We start from the raw sequence: 20,019 nt of genomic DNA on the forward strand, positions 1-20,019 counted from the left end.
AGACAAACAAAGCCTGGAGAGACCTTGTAACTAAAAACAACAACGAGGAGGAACCGTGGTGCCTTAGACCTACGATAATTGTTATGGGAACAAGGAGACTGGAGACACATCCTGGATAAGGACAACTTTGAGGAGGAACCTGAATGACCTTGTGGTTATAATAATTCTGATGGGAAAGAGAAGGCTCGAGAGAAGACGTCAGGACATAGAAGAGAACGAGAAAAACGAGAAATGAACAAGAATTTATAAGAATTAAGAATTTATACCAATTCTCTGTTTATGAATAGGTTAACTGAACCATGGTCTACACGAAGACTTACTGTTCTAGTAGAAAATATATTTAGAACATATGTATATAACTACATATATCAGAGATATTCATGCACAGGGAGATTATATCTGGAACACAGGGGCCCCCCCATAGCCAATTATTGCCTACGCAGCACATGGAGCCCCCTATAGCCAATTATTGCCTACGCAGCACATGGAGCCCCCTATAGACAATTTATTGTCTATGCAGCACATGGAGCCTCCTATAGACAATTTATTGACTACGCAGCACATGGAGCCCCCTATAGCCAATTTATTGCCTACGCAGCACATGGAGCCCCCTATAGCCAATTTATTGTCTACGCATCAGATGGAGCCTCCTATAGCCAATTTATTGACTACGCAGCACATGGAGCCCCCTATAGCCAATTTATTGCCTACGCAGCACATGGAGCCCCCTATAGCCAATTTATTGTCTACGCATCAGATGAAGCCCCCTATAGCCAATTTATTGTCTACGCATCAGATGGAGCCTCCTATAGCCAATTTATTGACTACGCAGCACATGGAGCCCCCTATAGCCAATTTATTGTCTACGCATCAGATGGAGCCTCCTATAGGCAATTTATTGTCTACGCATCAGATGGAGCCTCCTATAGCCAATTTATTGTCTACGCGTCAGATGGAGCCTTCTATAGCCAATTTATTGTCTACGCATCAGATGGAGCCTCCTATAGCCAATTTATTGTCTACGCATCAGATGGAGCCTCCTATAGCCAATTTATTGTCTACGCATCAGATGGAGCCTCCTATAGCCAATTTATTGTCTACGCATCAGATGGAGCCTCCTATAGCCAATTTATTGCCTACGCAGCACATGGAGCCCCCTATAGCCAATTTATTGCCTACGCAGCACATGGAGACGTTGCACATGGTGTAGTAGATGAATTTAAGCCTCATGTGCTGCTCAGCCGACTACAACGACACCGAAACCAGGAACCCCAGGTTTTTTTTGCACAATTTTTGGATAACACCTCCATAGGATGTCTGAATAATAGTAACATCCCCCAGTAAGGTGCCACCAGCCTTCCGGTGTCTACTGATAAATAAGACACTGTTAGTCACTAGTTACTTTATAACCTGTGCAATTTATTAAATTCACCTCCAAATTTCACCCCTTGTGCTCGAACCGTAGTTTGTTATTCAAATAAGGCTGAGGGGCTCTGCAAAGCCTATTTTATGCACGCCCCCGATCCTGCATTGTCCCGCCTGGCACCGCCTACAGGACGTACAAAGAGTCGATGATGTCACAACCTCAACTTATTTTAAAGATATTATAATATTAGATTTTCATAAAAATGAGGCCGTTCCAGCTCAACACAAACTAAGACTCCAGCACAGAGGGAGGAGATGGGGAGGTAAGTACTAATCATCTACCCTCAGAGAACCTGATTGTAGCCACTAAATATTCTCATGTTACTTGTATATCCAGCACTGAGGACAACTATGTCATGGAAAATGCAATAATTCTGTTGTTTCTTTTCAGGAGACAGTCTGGTGGAGCAAATCCTATTGGATGAAGAGGGACATCACCTTCACCCAGAACTGAAAGGTACGAGTGATAAATCGAGACTGTTTGAAATGTAATCTTGGCCTTCAAACGGGATCACAATGGAAGCTAACGTAACATTATTCCACATCCGCGGTAACATCCTGGTCTCTGGTACCATCATCGATATCAATATAGATCAATAGACAGGTACAGAGATACACAGTGTAACACGGGGTCTACGAACACAATGAGGACACAGATACAGAAAGTGAGCTCTAATCCTGACCCACCAGACCAGCCCTACTTACTATAACCACCCTAAATGGTGGCCAGTAACTGGGCACCGATCCCTTCCTGCTCCATAGTGCAAAACACAAACATAATTACAAAGCAATATAAACAGATATGATTGGTTACCAGAGCGGGGTCACAAAAAAGAACAAACAAAGTACCAAATCGGTAGACTAAAGGGATACCCGTATAGAAGCCAAGGGGGTCAGGAGATATCAGATATCAGCAGTCATAATACATTTTGTAATTTGTGGATTATAACAAGGAGTTGACAAGTGTAGGGAAAGTCTCTATGGGAAGAGTCTTTGGACCCTCTGGGCCACAGCTGGGGATGGTATGAGACCCGCAGTGGCAGCCAAGGTAGCAAATGCAGGAAACAGTCAAAGCCTGAGATGACAGCAGGAACACAGGGAAGCACTGGTAACGCTGGTACGGAGTGAAGACACCGCTGGGCTGGAACCCTGGAAGGCACGGCCTTGGGAACACACGGGAGGGAAGGACGATTCACATTTTTTCGTTGGGTTGCCCGAAAATTACCCATTTGCACTGAATTGCCCCTGGTTTTTTAGCGCATCGGATTGTAGCGCATCGGCGCCGGCATGCACGCGACAGAAATGGGGGGTGTGGCTAGCGGAAAACCTGACGGATTCGGAAAAACCGCCGCATTTTTTTAACAAAAATGTGTCGCTCGACGCGCGCTAACCTGCACCCAGGAATAGCTTGGTGAACTCCAGTGAACTCCGACGGACTTCAGCACAGCAGTGACACCTGGTGGACATCAGGCGCACTACCTTAGTGAATCGTCGTAAGACCCGAATCAGCGTCAAAGAACCCGCCGCTGGATCGCAAATGGATGCGGCACGCTGACAGCGGCTGCCACCCCCCCCCCCTTTAGTATACAGCCAAGCCCCTGTCGTCTACAGCCAGCCCCCTTTATTAGCCAGCTGGCCAACCCCCTTTAGTATACAGCCAGGCCCCTGTAGTCTACAGCCAGCCCCCTTTATTAGCCAGCCAGCCAGCCCCCTTAAGTAGCCAGCCAGCCCCCTTTAGTAGCCAGCCAGCCCCCAGTTTGCCTAGCATATGAAAAAAAAAAACTTACATACTTACTTTCGGGTGGGCCTGATGCTTGGCACAGCTCCCCAATGTTCCGGTCCCTGTGGCTCCTCTTCTATCTTCTTTCTGCTGTAACAGCCCGGCGCATACTACAACGTTGTCAGCGGCCGCATCATATTGTGTGCCAGCCTTTCAGGCCACATGGCCGCGGCTCTGCCGGTTGTTACAGCAGACAGAAGAGGAGCATTGTGGAGAAGACAAAAGAGGACCCGGGCCAAGCATCGGGGACGCCGGAAAGTGAGTATGTACAGTATGTTTATTTTATTATTGACTCGTGTATAAGCCGAGGTGAGGGGTTTTAGCTTATACTCAAGTTTATACGGTAAGTAATTTGCACAATATATTGAGTCTGTGAAAAATACTAATTTTATTTTCATCTTTATTTTCTTTAGATATCCAGACCTGTCACAAAAAAAATTTGTATGAGAAGTCCAAGGAACTTAGAGAATTCAAGCCCCCAAGATGTAACCAGGAAGAGGAACATTTTCCCTTCTGTACACGTTATGTGAACCTCATCATTGTCTCCACTCATCACTTTAGGGAACGCTCTGAGAATGAGCTCATAGAGACCGGGGTAAAACATGAGGAATATTTAAGAGAAATCCAAAATGAATTACAATGTATTTCCCTCAACAAGATGTTCCGCTGGTGCCACCGATCCAAACTTGTGCCACATATGGTGATGGTGGTTGGAGTGCCCGGGGTAGGGAAGACCACGCTGATGCAGAAGTTTGTCTATGACTGGGTGAAGGGGGATCTCTATCAAAGATTCTCCTTTGTCTTTTTCTTCAAATTCCGAGAACTCAACAGACTGGATAAGGTTAGTCTGGAGACCCTGATCCTTCATCATTACCCATATCTGTGGCAGCAGCTCGGGAACATCTTCCAGGATCCAGAGAAACTTCTCTTTATATTTGATGGATTAGATGAAAGCAATCAGACAATGGATTTCACATCACGTCACTTGTGCTCCGACCCTAAACAGCCGGAACGTTGTGGTGACATTGTGGTCAGTTTGGTGAGAAAGTCTCTTCTTAATGGTTGTTCTGTTCTGATGACCAGTCGCCCGACCAGACTGGCATCAATGGATTGTGAGGCTTTCCAGCGAATGGTAGAAATCAGTGGATTTTCTCCAAAAGAGCGACGGATTTACTTTGACAATTTCTTCCGTGACCCTGAACTGGCAGAAAAGGCTTTTACCTATGTGAGGCAGAATGACACATTGTACACGTTCTGTTACCTCCCGTCCTACTGCTGGATCATCTGTACAGTATTATCCAGGAGCTTCCAGACCACAAGTAGTGACCAGCAGGTCTCATTATTACCCAGAACCGTGACCCAGCTCTTTGCCATATTTGTCGCCAACATCCTGTCCAATCACAGCCCGGAGAAAAGTGGCGCCCAGAAGCTCCTGCAGTCCATGGGATGGATGGCAGAACATGGGGTCATGAATCACACGATTATATTTGATGGTCGGGATCTGGAGTCTTTCGAGGTGGACAATAGGTCAAGGCTCTTGTCAAGTTTTCTGATGGAATCGGAGGAACCTGTGTCCTATTCCTTCTTACATCTCACTGTCCAGGAATTCTTCTCTGCATTGGTCCATTATGTTGATTTTTCACTAGAGAAATTAGAGCAATCACTTAATAAAGCCAAATTTTATCCTGATGGACGAGGTGAGATGTTCCTCCGCTTCCTGTGTGGTCTATCAGATGACACCACCAGGTCAATACTATCTGAATACCTAGACACACAAGCAGCTCAGGCCTCCAGAGAAGTCATCACTTGGGTGAAGGACCTCAATGTTGAAGAAGAAAAACTCATGTTCAGTAATGAAAACAAGCAGCTTCTTCTCAATATATTCTACTATCTCTTTGAATCCCGGAATAAGGTTTTAGTGCAGGAATATTTTAAATCACTCAGAAGTTTGGATCTTTCTCGAATTCACTTGTCTGCTCTTGACTGCACGTTATTGGCATTTATTCTGGAAAACTGCAGATATGTAGAAGAATTGGCTCTTGAACACAGTTCCTTAGACAATGAAGGTTTAGAAAGACTGGCACCAGGTTTACTAAAGTTAAAATTTCTGAGGTACTTAAATAATTATTTTATCTATATACCTGCCGGTTGTCTTAATGGGTCATTTTCTTTCTCCCTTTGACTTTCGTTGGCTTCAGGTTACTTGATGGCCCCCAGAAGTTAAAGGGTTGCCCAAGATAATGATTTATAAATTCCAGAAATCAAAAGTAAGTTACCAAAATCAAATCTCTTTCTTCTAGTTTGACAAGAAATAAAATTCCAGACACGTCTTGCATGCAGTTGGCATCTGTAATAAGAAATAACCGGTCCCTCAAGAAACTTATCCTATCCTGCAACCATCTGTCTGGTCCTCACCTTAGTGACTTGATGGAGGCTCTGTCCAGTTCAGCCAGCCAGATAGAGTTGTTAGAGTAAGTATAATAATAATAATAAGTTCTATATTTATATAGCGCACACAGATTACACAGCGCTGCACAGAGTTTGCCAAATCGGTACCTTTCTCCATGGACCTCCCAATCTAATTCCCCTACCAGTATGTTTGGGAGTGTGGGAGGAAACCGGAGGGCCCTAAGGAAACCCAATCAAATACGGAGAGAACATACATACTCTTTGCAGATGTTAAGATATAGGATGAGAAATGGGGGGGGGGGAGTTTAATCTATTTTGTACTACACGTTCTTCATGGTGGCACCAATGGAATGTTGGATACCAGGTATTATTTTATTTTATTCTTCTCGAGAATCCACATGACAGCCCCAACTGAGAAAAAGACCAACCTTGTCAGGATCGGAGGTAGTTCTAACTCAGAACCACTGCAGACGATGACACAGGCCAACACCTGGGACCTCTTAAGCAGAGCAGGATTGTTTTCCTGCGGCGTGGTACCACCAGGTCGTTCCACAGGCGTGACTTGTCCGTGGTGGCAGCCAAGGTCGGGGGAAAAGTAACGGCAGGCAATCTTGTAATTGGGGACAGGCAGGAGGTCAGGATGGGCAGTACGGGATCAGAGTCGGGGACATAGCAATAGGTCAAGACAGGCAGTGAAGGACCGTAGTCAGGAACGGAACCGGGGTCACAACGGGAAATCACAATGACAACAGCGCAGGGCATCAGAAACAAGTTGTGGACAGTGAACATGAGATAAAGCCGGCCGGTCAACATTTCTACACTTACATTCATACGAATAGGGTCGTTTTGGCGTTAAGTGCATGAATTTCTGGAAACTCTACCTAGCGTTTTTTTTTTTTTGGACAAACCCGCACCCTTTCAGATTAGCTTCCAACCACATTAGCACCCAAGAGGCAGCTTCTAGTGAAGGCACTTATAGATATGAGAGAAAGACCAAGACCATTTCTCTCCAAATTCACAATTTAAACTTCTCCTCTTCTTATTTTCTTGCAGTTTCTATGAGGATGATCTACCGGACAACATCTACTTACATTTCCCATCTATAGTAAGAAATAAACCATCCTTAAAGACACTTATCCTGGCCAGTAACCGTCTGTCTGGTCCTCACTTTGGTGACTTGATGGAAGCTCTGTCCTGTCCGAGCTGCAGGGTGGAAGAGTTACGGTGAGTGGATTAGATGTGTATATGACCTGAGTAATTTTTGCACAACCGATACAGATGAAGATATTTCTGAAATTCTTTCTTATCGGAGGAAACTTTGGTTTATAACCTATTCAAAAATAGTAATAACTGTCGACTAGGGGTGAGCGGACCCGTTCAGAACCCAAACGCTCAGCCCCACCTTTAAATACTGCCAGAGGTTCTCACATGGCATCATTTTCCTGAGGATCATCGCTCCCTGTGACATCCTCGGAGAGCAATAATCCTAGAATTCACGCCACCAATGGCTTTTTCCAAAGGAATGTAAACAGTTAACACCGTGGTTGAGTTATCTGGAGCAGAATGAGACTTGTGGAGTTTGACTTTGCTCTGGTCTATTCACCGACACTTTGTCTAATGCCTCTCATTGTTCGGGTTTTGTTATACTAACCCTCTATGGATGTGTCACCACCAACTCATCTCTTTATTGTCCCAGGTTGACCTTCAGTAATCTGAATGGCACTGCCTGCATCCAGCTAGCATCTCTGATAAGGAAACACCAGTATCTGAAGAAACTTGACCTCTTTGATAGTCTCTCTGGTCCTCATATCGAGGAATTGATGGAAGCGCTGTCCAGTCCACACTGCAGGATAGAGATATTAGAGTAAGTATAAGAGATGGCACCACAAGCTTCTGAATATACCGAGTTATGTGTCTATCCTCCTCCTCGCTTCACTTCTATTCCCTGTCATGGAAAGAAGATGGTCAGGAATGTCATCTGGTAGATGTGTTGAATTCAGGACTTCACAGATTGTTGGGTTCTTTACAACTTCAGAACTTCTGGTGAGTTCGCTTGGTCGAGATTTCCACCTGATGTTGAGTGTGATGTCCAATGTTTTGTAAAACCCACATAAAGACTCTGCGTCTGTTGGGTCGCCAGACCATGCGTAAGGAATTAACGTGAACCGGTCAAAAAGCGCTGGTCCATTCTAGAGAAAAGCACTGCCATGTGTATTTACTAATAAAATAGTCAAAAAATATGAAGTTTTAAAGAAAATTAAAAGCCCTTGAGTGCTGGAGTCAACACTTCTATTGGATGACTTCTGTCGGAGCTGACTGGACATGACACTCTCCATTTTTATTGCACCGCATACTACTGTGAGGAGGTATATGGCTTGGACTTCATAGGTGACGTTTTGGGTGGTGAGATTCCCTTTCCCGTCTTCCCCTGGTCTCATCGGAGATTGGGGAGGAGCGCCTCACATAGAGCGCCACACAAAACATGTATCAGATGATATGGGGGACCAATAGAAAAGCCACCAGGTTTCTGAGACCCTCATAGCTGACATCATTCCTGGCATTGGCCACACATAAGAGGGGACTTCCTGGACATTTAGTCTCCGGTAGGTGTAACGCTAACGTTAGTTTGAGGTGTCACTGGTGTCTTACCTTTTTATTGTTGCAGTTTGGGTCGGAATAATCTACCAAACCTTTCCTGCATCCCGTTGGCATCTGGAATAAGGAATAACCATAACTTGAAGAGACTTGACCTGTCTGATAACCATCTGTCTGGTCCTCACCTCCGTGACTTGCTGGACGCTCTGTCTAATCCAGGCTGCAGGATAGAGGAATTACAGTGAGTATAAGAGATGATACATGTGGGGACAATTTATACATAGATTTATCCTACTTTATTTAAAGTCTAATATACGTACTGCTAATTTATCTGAGCAGGCACTTCATGATCCCTCTAGTGCTGTGAGATGCTGTGTGCTGACAATGTGCTTAGATTATCAGGGTACAGGGTTATATACACTTTCATTTAGCTTCTGAACATTCTACTAGTATCTGACACATAGAAAGGGAGTTGAGACAGATCAGGGATGACAGATCCATGAAATGGATATAATACACAATGACGCACTCCAGCTCTTCTATCTCACCTATAACACATACAGTCAGCTCTGCTACATGCCTCCATCCTGCATAAAGACCGCATCTGTCTAGTAGTGCTTGTAGTGTAAGTCTCTACACTGCTTCTGTGCCTGTGTCTGAGCTGGTCTTGTAATTCAGGGGGGCGGGGCAGGAGGCAGAGAGCACTGCAGTGTGCAGACAAGAGAAGCTATTCATAAGAAGAATCAGATCATAGTCAGAAGATTTACACTTTTATCCAGGGACAAACAAAATTGTGTACAGCAGGACTGATAGAGATAGGTTGGACATAAATCTGTGAAATGTTGTATTTTAATTAATAACAGTGAATTAGAGAATGTGTTATTTTGTTATCCTGAGTATATTTAGGAATCTTGTGTTCGTGGGGGGAAAAACCCTTTAGGGACCATGCGTGGATCTGACTAATGTATTAAACTGATCTGATAATTCAAGAAAGTTCTCATGATACAAAGTCCCTGATGTTGGTGAATTATGTCTGTTTTTTGTAGCCTAGAAAGAAATGGATGGACGAAAAAGGAGAAGGACGCCTTGCGAGAGCTGGAAAGTCGCAAACCAGACCTCCGGATATATTTCTGAATACAGGCGGTCCCCTACTTAAGGACACCCGACTTACAGACAACCCATAGTTACAGACAAACCCCTCTGACTTCTGGTGAAGCTTTCTGAATACTTTACTATAGTCCCAGGCTGCAATGATCAGCTGTAAAGTGTCTGTAATGAAGCTTTATTGATAATCCTTGGTCCCATTACAGCAAAAAATGTTTAAACTCCAATTGTCACAGGGGCCAAAATTTTTTTGGTCTGGATCTACAATTATAAAATATACAGTTTCGACTTACATACAAATTCAACTTAAGAACAAACCTCCGGACCCTATCTTGTACGTAACCCGGGGACTGCCTGTATATAATATCTGTGATGAAGGGACAAGTATCACTTCAGGGATGTCCTCACGGTTCCTCCATGTATAGGTGATGCTTGGTGCATGTCTGACACGTCTAGAGCGGTCTGGACTCATGTTATACAGCTGAGATTCCGCTACAATGTAGTAGTAATTAGAAATCCCTTGTCCTGTTACATTCTGTTACCATTGTATGTCACGTGTCATAAAAAATTGACATTATTTGGTATGAAATGAATCTGTAGGTTATAGATGAAGCTAATGTAGAGATCCTCTGGATATTTTTAACATTATAGTAAATTAAAACCTACCTGTTTACCTATAAAAATGACAACAAAGGCAAATTTAAATGCTGTGTAGAAGAGAGTTTTATATCACCTAGAACCCTATTTCTGGCGTCATTTTAAAGATTGTGATTTGAGACTCATAGATAAAGCCGGTTAAGGATGGTACTTTTGATGCTATGAGCGGGTAAAGATCCAAATCCTGACTACGTTAAAGAGAATTGCTTGCATCGTGACGCAAAGGTAAAACAGCGATGGATTTTTTTTTTTATATAATTTTTTTTTTCCGCCAGCATATTTTTGTGTAGGGGGGTGTTTCATTTTAATAGCCTCCTTTTATAGAGTTAACGCAAACATATGGATTTCCATTTTGAGGGAACAAAATTGTTTCTCGTCTACCGTGCAGCGTAAAACTTTTGACATTTTTTTCATTTATATCTTTGAAAAAAAAAAATTAGCTTTTTTTTTTTTTTCTTTATTTCTATTTTTTTTTTTGATGCAATAATACATTTTTACAGGGAGAATTGTTTTATTTACACACATTTTCCAATATTGTTATACTTCTCAGTATTATGCTGATAGAGACTGGCGGTAAGTGGCCTGATAGAGGAGGCCACCCCCACAATGGGGGGTGACAACACAACTGTAAAACCCTTTATACTCCTTGGCCACTAGTGACCGTGACAACTAAGGGTTAAATGCACATGGACGTGTAAGACACAACAGAAATCTGCATGATTCCGGTAGGAGAATAGAAATCCACTGTGAATCCACTTTGAGTCATGTTCTCCTTCATCTAGACTACGGGGGGTGATTTATCATTGGTTTTCCTGGGTACAATAAAAAGTCACATGGAGCTTTTTTGGGACTTTTCATTCCTAAAAAGTCTCACAGGACTACAAACACCTCCTCTTTAATCTAGAACTACTGCGAGTACAACCCAAAGCAAAGACGGAGTCATGACTTGGGACTTTTGCAAAAAGTCACATAAAAAGTCTCATAGTTACTCCAGTCCCCTGCTGCTCTATGTGCTGAGACTTTTTATGCATTTTGAGACTTTTTTGGGACTTTTTGAAAAAAAAAATCCCAGATAGAAAATAGACCATAAGAACATTTAATAGAGGGCTGAAGCTGCTATAATGAATCTGATGGGCACCAGAGCTCCAAAAATAGACATAGACCTGTCCCAGGGAGCCTAATGATAAATCACCCCCTACGATGAAGGATTTAGTATCAAATACTTACAGTGTTCTTTATGTAAAGTGTCTGTTTATGCAATATGTTAATGAATTTTATATAATAAAGTATTTCTGTGTAATTACTTTTCGAGTAGAGTGCTGCTGTATGATTCTGTGCCCTATCATGAGCCATGGCTTGTATAAGGACCCCTGGTGAACGTGTGCTATATGTATGTGCACATGAAGGGGGCGTCCGGTGCCGATTTGGACCATTCACCACATTTACTTCACAGAACTGTGTTGCACGTTGTATATACCAGTAACTGTGCACCAAAGAAGGCTGGTGCACACCCCCCGGGGAGTGCAGGGGGCGCCAGATAACTGGAGAGCGTGCGCCGGTGCACTATAATCTGTTGCACCCTGCACATTACGGTGGAGCTGTACAGACTGGGCCAACGTCCTCCACCAATTCTCACACCTGATGTAGAGTTTGCTCCACCCCAGACTTCTGTAATATGTTATTTTGCCGGGGATTGTTGATCTCCATGACGTTATCGGGGAGCGACGACCTCAGGGAAAATGACGGCGGCCACTTTAAATGTCCCCGCTATTAAAGGACACCTACCACTATGGATCTTCCTATTAGGGTAGATGCGGTGGTAGGTGCATCTAACGTATGTAAGGATAGCCCTTTACTCCCCTCTATCTTTTCTAATCTTTAATCAGGGTAATATGCAAATATTTTTAAAGAGGCTACTGGGGCGTGGAGTAGCCGGAGCTGAGGCTACACGGTGCGGCTACTAAACAACCCAGGAGTCTCTTTAGAAAGTTTGCATATTACCCTGATTAAAGATTAGAAAAGATAGAGGGGGGTAAAGGGCTATCCTTACATACGTTAGATGCACCTACCACCGGATCTACCTTAATACCTTAAAGGGCTGGGAGGGGGTGAGCAAAAACTCAAGTGAACCTTACCTACTGACTGAAGTCAGGGATCAAGTTCAGGAGCCCTGGACCCGCAATGTTCCTGACATTACAGCACAGGTCCTGACATTACAGCACAGGTCCTAACATTATAGCACAGGTCCTGACATTACAGCACAGGTCCTGACATTACAGCACAGGTCCTGACATTACAGCACAGGTCCTAACATTACAGCACAGGTCCTGACATTACAGCACAGGTCCTAACATTATAGCACAGGTCCTGACATTACAGCACAGGTCCTAACATTATAGCACAGGTCCTAACATTATAGCACAGGTCCTAACATTACAGCACAGGTCCTGACATTACAGCACAGGTCCTGACATTACAGCACAGGTCCTGACATTACAGCACAGGTCTTGACATTACAGCACAGTTCCTGACATTACAGCACAGGTCCTGACATTACAGCACAGGTCCTAACATTACAGCACAGGTCCTGACATTACAGCACAGGTCCTGACATTACAGCACAGTTCCTGACATTACAGCACAGGTCCTAACATTATAGCACAGGTCCTGACATTACAGCACAGGTCCTAACATTACAGCACAGGTCCTAACATTATAGCACAGGTCCTAACATTATAGCACAGGTCCTGACATTACAGCACAGGTCCTAACATTACAGCACAGGTCCTAACATTACAGCACAGGTCCTGACATTACAGCACAGGTCCTGACATTACAGCACAGGTCCTAACATTACAGCACAGGTCCTAACATTACAGCACAGGTCCTGACATTATAGCACAGGTCCTGACATTACAGCACAGGTCCTAACATTATAGCACAGGTCCTGACATTACAGCACAGGTCCTGACATTACAGCACAGGTCCTGACATTACAGCACAGGTCCTAACATTACAGCACAGGTCCTAACATTACAGCACAGGTCCTGACATTACAGCACAGGTCCTAACATTACAGCACAGGTCCTGACATTACAGCACAGGTCCTAACATTACAGCACAGGTCCTAACATTACAGCACAGGTCCTAACACTACACCACAGGTCCTAACATTACAGCACAGGTCCTGACATTACAGCACAGGTCCTGACATTATAGCATAGGTCCTGACATTACAGCACAGGTCCTAACATTACAGCACAGGTCCTAACATTACAGCACAGGTCCTAACATTATAGCACAGGTCCTAACATTATAGCACAGGTCCTGACATTACAGCACAGGTCCTAACATTACAGCACAGGTCCTGACATTACAGCACAGGTCCTGACATTACAGCACAGGTCCTAACATTACAGCACAGGTCCTAACATTACAGCACAGGTCCTGACATTACAGCACAGGTCCTAACATTACAGCATAGGTCCTGACATTACAGCACAGGTCCTGACATTACAGCACAGGTCCTAACATTACAGCACAGGTCCTAACATTAGAGCACAGGTCCTAACATTAGAGCACAGGTCCTAACATTACAGCACAGGTCCTGACATTACAGCACAGGTCCTAACATTACAGCACAGGTCCTAACATTACAGCACAGGTTCTGACATTACAGCACAGGTCCTGACATTAGAGCACAGGTCCTAACATTACAGCACAGGTCCTGACATTACAGCACAGGTCCTAACATTACAGCAGAGTTCCTCACATTACAGCACAGGTCCTGACATTACAGCACAGGTCCTGACATTACAGCACAGGTCCTAACATTACAGCACAGGTCCTAACATTACAGCACAGGTCCTAACATTACAGCACAGGTCCTAACATTATAGCACAGGTCCTAACACTACAGCACAGGTCCTCACATTACAGCACAGGTCCTAACATTACAGCACAGGTCCTAACACTACAGCACAGGTCCTGACATTACAGCACAGGTCCTAACATTACAGCACAGGTCCTGACATTACAGCACAGGTCCTAACATTACAGCACAGGTCCTGACATTACAGCACAGGTCCTGACATTACAGCACAGGTCCTGACATTACAGCACAGGTCCTAACATTATAGCACAGGTCCTGACATTACAGCACAGGTCCTGACATTACAGCACAGGTCCTGACATTATAGCATAGGTCCTGACATTACAGCACAGGTCCTGACATTATAGCACAGGTCCTGACATTACAGCACAGGTCCTAACATTACAGCACAGGTCCTGACATTATAGCACAGGTCCTGACATTACAGCACAGGTCCTAACATTATAGCACAGGTCCTGACATTACAGCACAGGTCCTGACATTACAGCACAGGTCCTGACATTACAGCACAGGTCCTAACATTACAGCACAGGTCCTGACATTACAGCACAGGTCCTGACATTACAGCACAGGTCCTGACATTATAGCACAGGTCCTGACATTACAGCACAGGTCCTGACATTACAGCACAGGTCCTGACATTACAGCACAGGTCCTGACATTACAGCACAGGTCCTAACATTACAGCACAGGTCCTGACATTACAGCACAGGTCCTAACATTACAGCACAGGTCCTGACATTACAGCACAGGTCCTGACATTACAGCACAGGTCCTAACATTACAGCACAGGTCCTAACACTACAGCACAGGTCCTGACATTACAGCACAGGTCCTAACATTACAGCACAGGTCCTGACATTACAGCACAGGTCCTGACATTACAGCACAGGTCCTAACATTACAGCACAGGTCCTAACATTACAGCACAGGTCCTAACATTATAGCACAGGTCCTAACATTATAGCACAGGTCCTAACATTATAGCACAGGTCCTAACATTATAGCACAGGTCCTAACATTACAGCACAGGTCCTAACACTACACCACAGGTCCTAACATTACAGAACAGGTCCTGACATTACAGCACAGGTCCTAACATTACAGCACAGGTCCTGACATTACAGCGCAGGTCCTAACATTACAGCACAGGTCCTGACATTACAGCACAGGTCCTGACATTACAGGTTTGGGTCCCACTCATCACTATTCTTGAAGGTTTGGATGCAGAAAGCAAGAAATCAAAAAAGCCAAAAATATCCCCGTCTATATGAACTGACCAAGAATCGGCATCTTTTGCGCTGTCTAGGTCAGTTGCTAATGGGGCTGCTCTGAAAGGTAACAGCCAAAGATCCCTGTAAAGGGGTTAGAGGGCGAAAATCATTAGGGCTATTTAGATAAGACCTTTGTCAAATACACAAAGCCAAACCTGATATGTGGCACAGGGACAGTGTAACTCTACGCCGCTCAGGGCATGGAGGTATCTAACACCAGCGCCGCTGCCCTGCCGAATACATCAGGAGGACGGAGCGTATTAGGGGGTGTGGCTTACGGATACGCCAGCACAAGCTAAATGTACCTTGGAATACCCCGGAAATGAGATATTGCCTGGTTCATACCTGTATTTTCCAAGTAGGACTGGGGAGACACCAGAGGAGAAGACACTACTGAGCCCAGGGGTATGGAAGAATTACACACCTGGGCAAAATTGTTGGTTCCCCTCGTGTAATGAAAGAAAAACCCACAATGGTCACTGAAATAATTTAAATCTTCTATGAGAATGAAGACACGAGAGGCAGACATTGCTTTTCTTCCAGACTGCAACAGAATTGAAGTGAATGCAATGTAACGCAATGGCGGCATGACAAGGGGTTAAATGGGAGCTATCTATGGGTTTAGGTGAAGGTCAGAGATGGGAGGGGGAGATGTTACAGTAAGTAGTGAGCAGTCACGTACAGGGGAGGGTTTGGGAATATTTGTAAATATACGGACATGAGGTAGTGTCAAGGGATGCAGATGGGGAACCAAAAAACGAATGTCGCAGCGGCGGATTTAGGAGGGGTTCTCGGGGGCAAAAAGGAGGTGATGAGATGGGGGAGCTGGCACCACGGGGGGTGTCCAGTCCCCTGAATAGTTGGATTAACAGATAAATGGTGAATTCCTGGGAACAAGGATCTCAGGAGGTGGGGAAGTCTCCATTTTGGGTCCCTGGTCAGGCGCATATACGGCTGGGGGCAAGTGAGACTTCGTGACAACGGATTGGATGGCAATTTAGATGCCCCCCGGAACCCCTTTGCTAGCTGAGTTTAATGTAAATTGTAATGTTATACAATGTTATTGATTAATGATGATGTTTTGTTATAATAAATGCGGCCGCTGTGGCCTTTACACCCAACGTCTGTGTACGCCCATTAATGAGTGAAGGGGGGGTTTGGGGTTGGGTTTCACAACGGTAATTTTAAGTCCCAAAGTCAAGGAAAAATAAATTTGATGACACAGTCCTGGACAGTAATGATGGTTCCTTTGACTTGTTGCAGAACCTTTTGAGGCGATCGCTGCGATCACACGATTCCTGGCAGGGAGACCTCTGCTCCTCTCAGCAGGGATATGGTCGCTCCTCATGAGCTTTTCCAGTGTCCGGGGGGTGATGGGTTTCCGCTCCTTCAAAAGATGCTCAATAGGATTTAGGCCCAGACTCATAGAAGACACTTCACAGTAGTCCAATGTTCTCCTCTCAGACATTCTTAGGTGTTTTTATCTGTGTTTTGGGTTATTATCCTGTTGCAGGACCTGCGGCTGAGTCCAAGCTTCCTGACACTGGGCAGCACATTTCTCTCCACAACCCCTTGATAGTCTTGAGATGTAATTGTACTCTGCACAGATTTATGACCCCTGTGCCAGATGCAGCCAAGCCCCAGAACATACCAGCCTCCTCCATGAGTCACAGTAGGGACAGCGTCTTTTCAAGAGATGCTTCATTTTAATGGCTGTAAACATCGAGCGATTGTTCCTTGCCAAAAAAGTTTGCTTTTAGACTCATCTGTCCATAGGACATTCTCCCAGACGCTTTGTGGCTTGTCAAGTTGTAAATTAGCAAATTCCAGTCTTGGGTTTTTATGATTTGTTTTCAGCAATGGTGTCCTCCTTGGTCGTCTCCCATTAAGTCCACTTTGGCTCAAACAAAGACGGATGGTGCAATCTGACACTGATGTTCCTTGAGCTTGAAGTTCACTTTTAATCTCTATAGAAGTTTTTCTGAGCTCTTTTGTTTCCATTCATATTATTCATCTCTTTGATTTGTCATCAAAATGTAACTAAGAACCTTGAGCTCTATTTATTAACCCCTTAACGCTCTGCGCCGTAGCTCTACGGCGCAGAGGTATAAGAAGTGTATGAAGAGGGCTCACGGGCTGAGTCCTCTTCATACAAAGGTGGGGGTTTTTGCATTTTGCACCGACCGCGGCTATTAACCCTTTCAACGACGCCGGCAAAGTCGCCGGCAAAGTCACAAAGGCGTGCGGGCGCCGCCATCTTTATTACAATCGCCGCGCGCCCGAACGTTATCAGGGGCCGGTGATCGGTTGCCATGGTAGCCTCGGGTCTTCGTTTGACCCGAGACTATCTGGCATCTGCAGATTCGTTACAATGAGCCAGTGGCTCATTGTAATGAATGAGCTGCAAAAATGCCATATATTGCAATACAGAAGTATTGCAGTATATGGTGGGAGCGATCTGACCATCTAGGGTTAATGTACCCTAGATGGTCTAAAAAATAGTGAAAAGAAAAAAAAAAGTTTAAAAAATAAAAAAAATTTATAAAATATTAAAAATTCAAATCACCCCCCTTTCCCTAGAACGGATATAAAACATAACAAACAGTAAAAATCACAGACATATTAGGTATCGCCGCGTCCCAAAATGCCCGATCTATCAAAATATAAAAATGGTTACGGGCGGCAGTGACCTCCGAGGCGGGAAATGGCGCCCAAATGTCCGAAATGCGACTTTTACACCTTTTTACATAACATAAAAAATTAAATAAAAAATGATCAAAATGTCGCACAGACCTCAAAATGGTAGCAATGAAAACGTCGCCTCATTTTGCAAAAAATGACCCCCCACACACCTCCGTGCGCCAAAGTATGAAAAAGTTATTAGCGTCAGAAGATGGCAAAAAAATTTTTTTCTTTTTTGAAACACATTCGTTTAATTTTTGAAAATGTACTAAAACACAATAAAACCTGTATAAATTTGGTATCACCGCGATCGCACCGAACCAAAGAATAAAGTAGATATGTTATTTGGAGCGAAGAGTGAAAGTCGTAAAAACTGAGCCCACAAGAAAATAAAAAATCACAAGTTTTTATCCTAAAACCATATGTTAGATTGAACAGACTACTAGGGGGGGGGGGGGGGTGTTTGTGAGCTGAGACTTTTTAGAGAGTCATTCTAGTAGCCCCACGCTTATCTCTAGGTAAAACCCTGCGCTGGGGAATATGATGTAAATAAAGAATTATTATTCTAATCTAATCTGTCAGCCATAGGACAGCATGGGGGAGGGAGGGAGTAGCTGTGGCTCTCTACAGTCTCACAGCCGGGATCTTATATAGTATGAGGCAGGACGGGGATGTAAGAGGAGCCCGAGATCACAGCAGCCAAACTATCAGGTACCGGGGGGGAATGGTGGGACTAGGATCATGATATGTCACAAGTTTCTTGTTAGCGAAAGATGAGCTATTGTATAAGCAACTGCATGAGTGTTACATATGTTCAAAATAATTTTTGTATGTACACATTCTAAATTTTCTCTACGAACAAATGGATTAGTAAGAATGTCAATAACTTATTCCGTAGGGGCTATCTTTGCAGCACACACCTCACTTACGTGAAAAGAAAAGATGAGATGGCACTCACCGATGGTGAAAAAGTCTTCTTTATTGGTGCAGGGTAAAATACAGGGAGGCACGCAGTGCCGCTGAGCCGACGGGCCGTTTCGCGCCACTCGGCGCTTTCTCCAGGCTATGACAGCGCATGCGCGCTTCTCGCCGGAAATAGGGAGAAGGCGGAAGCCCGCACGCGCTGTCATGGAAACAGCAAAACAATCTGGTAATACTGCACGCTCCGCTTATGTTCGCAAAGAAGGGAACAACGATACCTCCATCGCTATAATTAGCAACAATAAGTTGATAGATTATATAGGCGATAAGACCAGCGAGGTAACAATAATAATAAATTCTTACAGCGAACCAGCGGAACGTACAGTAAAAAATGTGAAGTTAAAAAATGCAAAAAGCAATACAAACAGTTTAAAAACACACATCAAGGGACACCCACATGTCATAGAGGGATACATCAAGCACTGAATATGACTCTAACTACAAGAAGACCTTCATTTCATTACGATCATTGAGGCCCTGGGCACCCATAGCTTCAAATTTCATGATGCACCTACTTTCTCGACGTAATAAGTTTAGGGCACGATCTCCTCCATCCGGGGTACTTTCCACCCTCTCTATACCAGCGAACATGAGGACATCTGCATTCCCATTATGTTGTAGTCTCACATGTTCAATCAGGCGTGGGCAGCCAACACCAGTGGTAATAGACCTTTTGTGCTCCCTAAAACGGGTAAACATGCTTCTAACCGTTTTTCCGATATAATATCTCTGGCACGGACAAAACACAACATAGACGACAAAAGTCGTCCTACATGTGATGAAGGCTTTAACTTCTTGGGTGACTCCTCCAAAAGAAATATTTTTAACTTGGCTGTTAAAGTCGCAATAGCGACATGTTCCGCATTTGAAGTTCCCCCTAGGGGCACATTGTGAAAGCCAAGTGCTCCGGGGGGAAGTATATCTACTGCGGACCAGCTTGTCACGTAGGGTCGTGCACCTTCTAAAGGCTATCATAGGTCTCTGTATGGTCAGTTGATTCAACTGAGGGTCCTGCTTAAGAATATGCCAATGTTTATTAATGGCTGTTTTTATGGCGGTTTCACATGGTCCGTAATCAAAAGTAAACACGAAGCGTCTATTTTTTTCTTCTTCTACTTCTCTATTCTTATGGGTACCTCTATTTCCCCTTAACAATCTTTCTCGTGGTACCTTTTCTGCTTTGCATAGTGCCCTATCTATCAGGGGTTTGGGGTATAACA

General features: G+C 44.2%; 1 protein-coding gene across 3 annotated transcripts in view; it reads left to right on the forward strand.

Moving 5' to 3' along the window:
• LOC140069208 (NACHT, LRR and PYD domains-containing protein 12-like) overlaps positions 1-11,222 on the forward strand; it is a 28,170-nt gene extending 16,948 nt beyond the window's left edge. For all 3 annotated transcript variants that reach the window (XM_072114645.1, XM_072114644.1, XM_072114643.1), the window contains exons 5-11: positions 1,817-1,882; positions 3,619-5,317; positions 5,506-5,676; positions 6,668-6,838; positions 7,311-7,478; positions 8,280-8,450; positions 9,256-11,222. In XM_072114645.1, the coding sequence (XP_071970746.1) occupies positions 1,817-1,882; positions 3,619-5,317; positions 5,506-5,676; positions 6,668-6,838; positions 7,311-7,478; positions 8,280-8,450; positions 9,256-9,343 (2,534 nt within the window). In that variant the 3' untranslated portion in view covers positions 9,344-11,222. The remainder of the gene's footprint in view (positions 1-1,816; positions 1,883-3,618; positions 5,318-5,505; positions 5,677-6,667; positions 6,839-7,310; positions 7,479-8,279; positions 8,451-9,255) is intronic.
• Positions 11,223-20,019: the final 8,797 nt, after the last annotated feature.

The sequence above is a fragment of the Engystomops pustulosus genome, chromosome 7 (genome assembly GCF_040894005.1).
Source record: "Engystomops pustulosus chromosome 7, aEngPut4.maternal, whole genome shotgun sequence".
NCBI classification, from domain to species: Eukaryota; Metazoa; Chordata; class Amphibia; order Anura; family Leptodactylidae; genus Engystomops; species Engystomops pustulosus.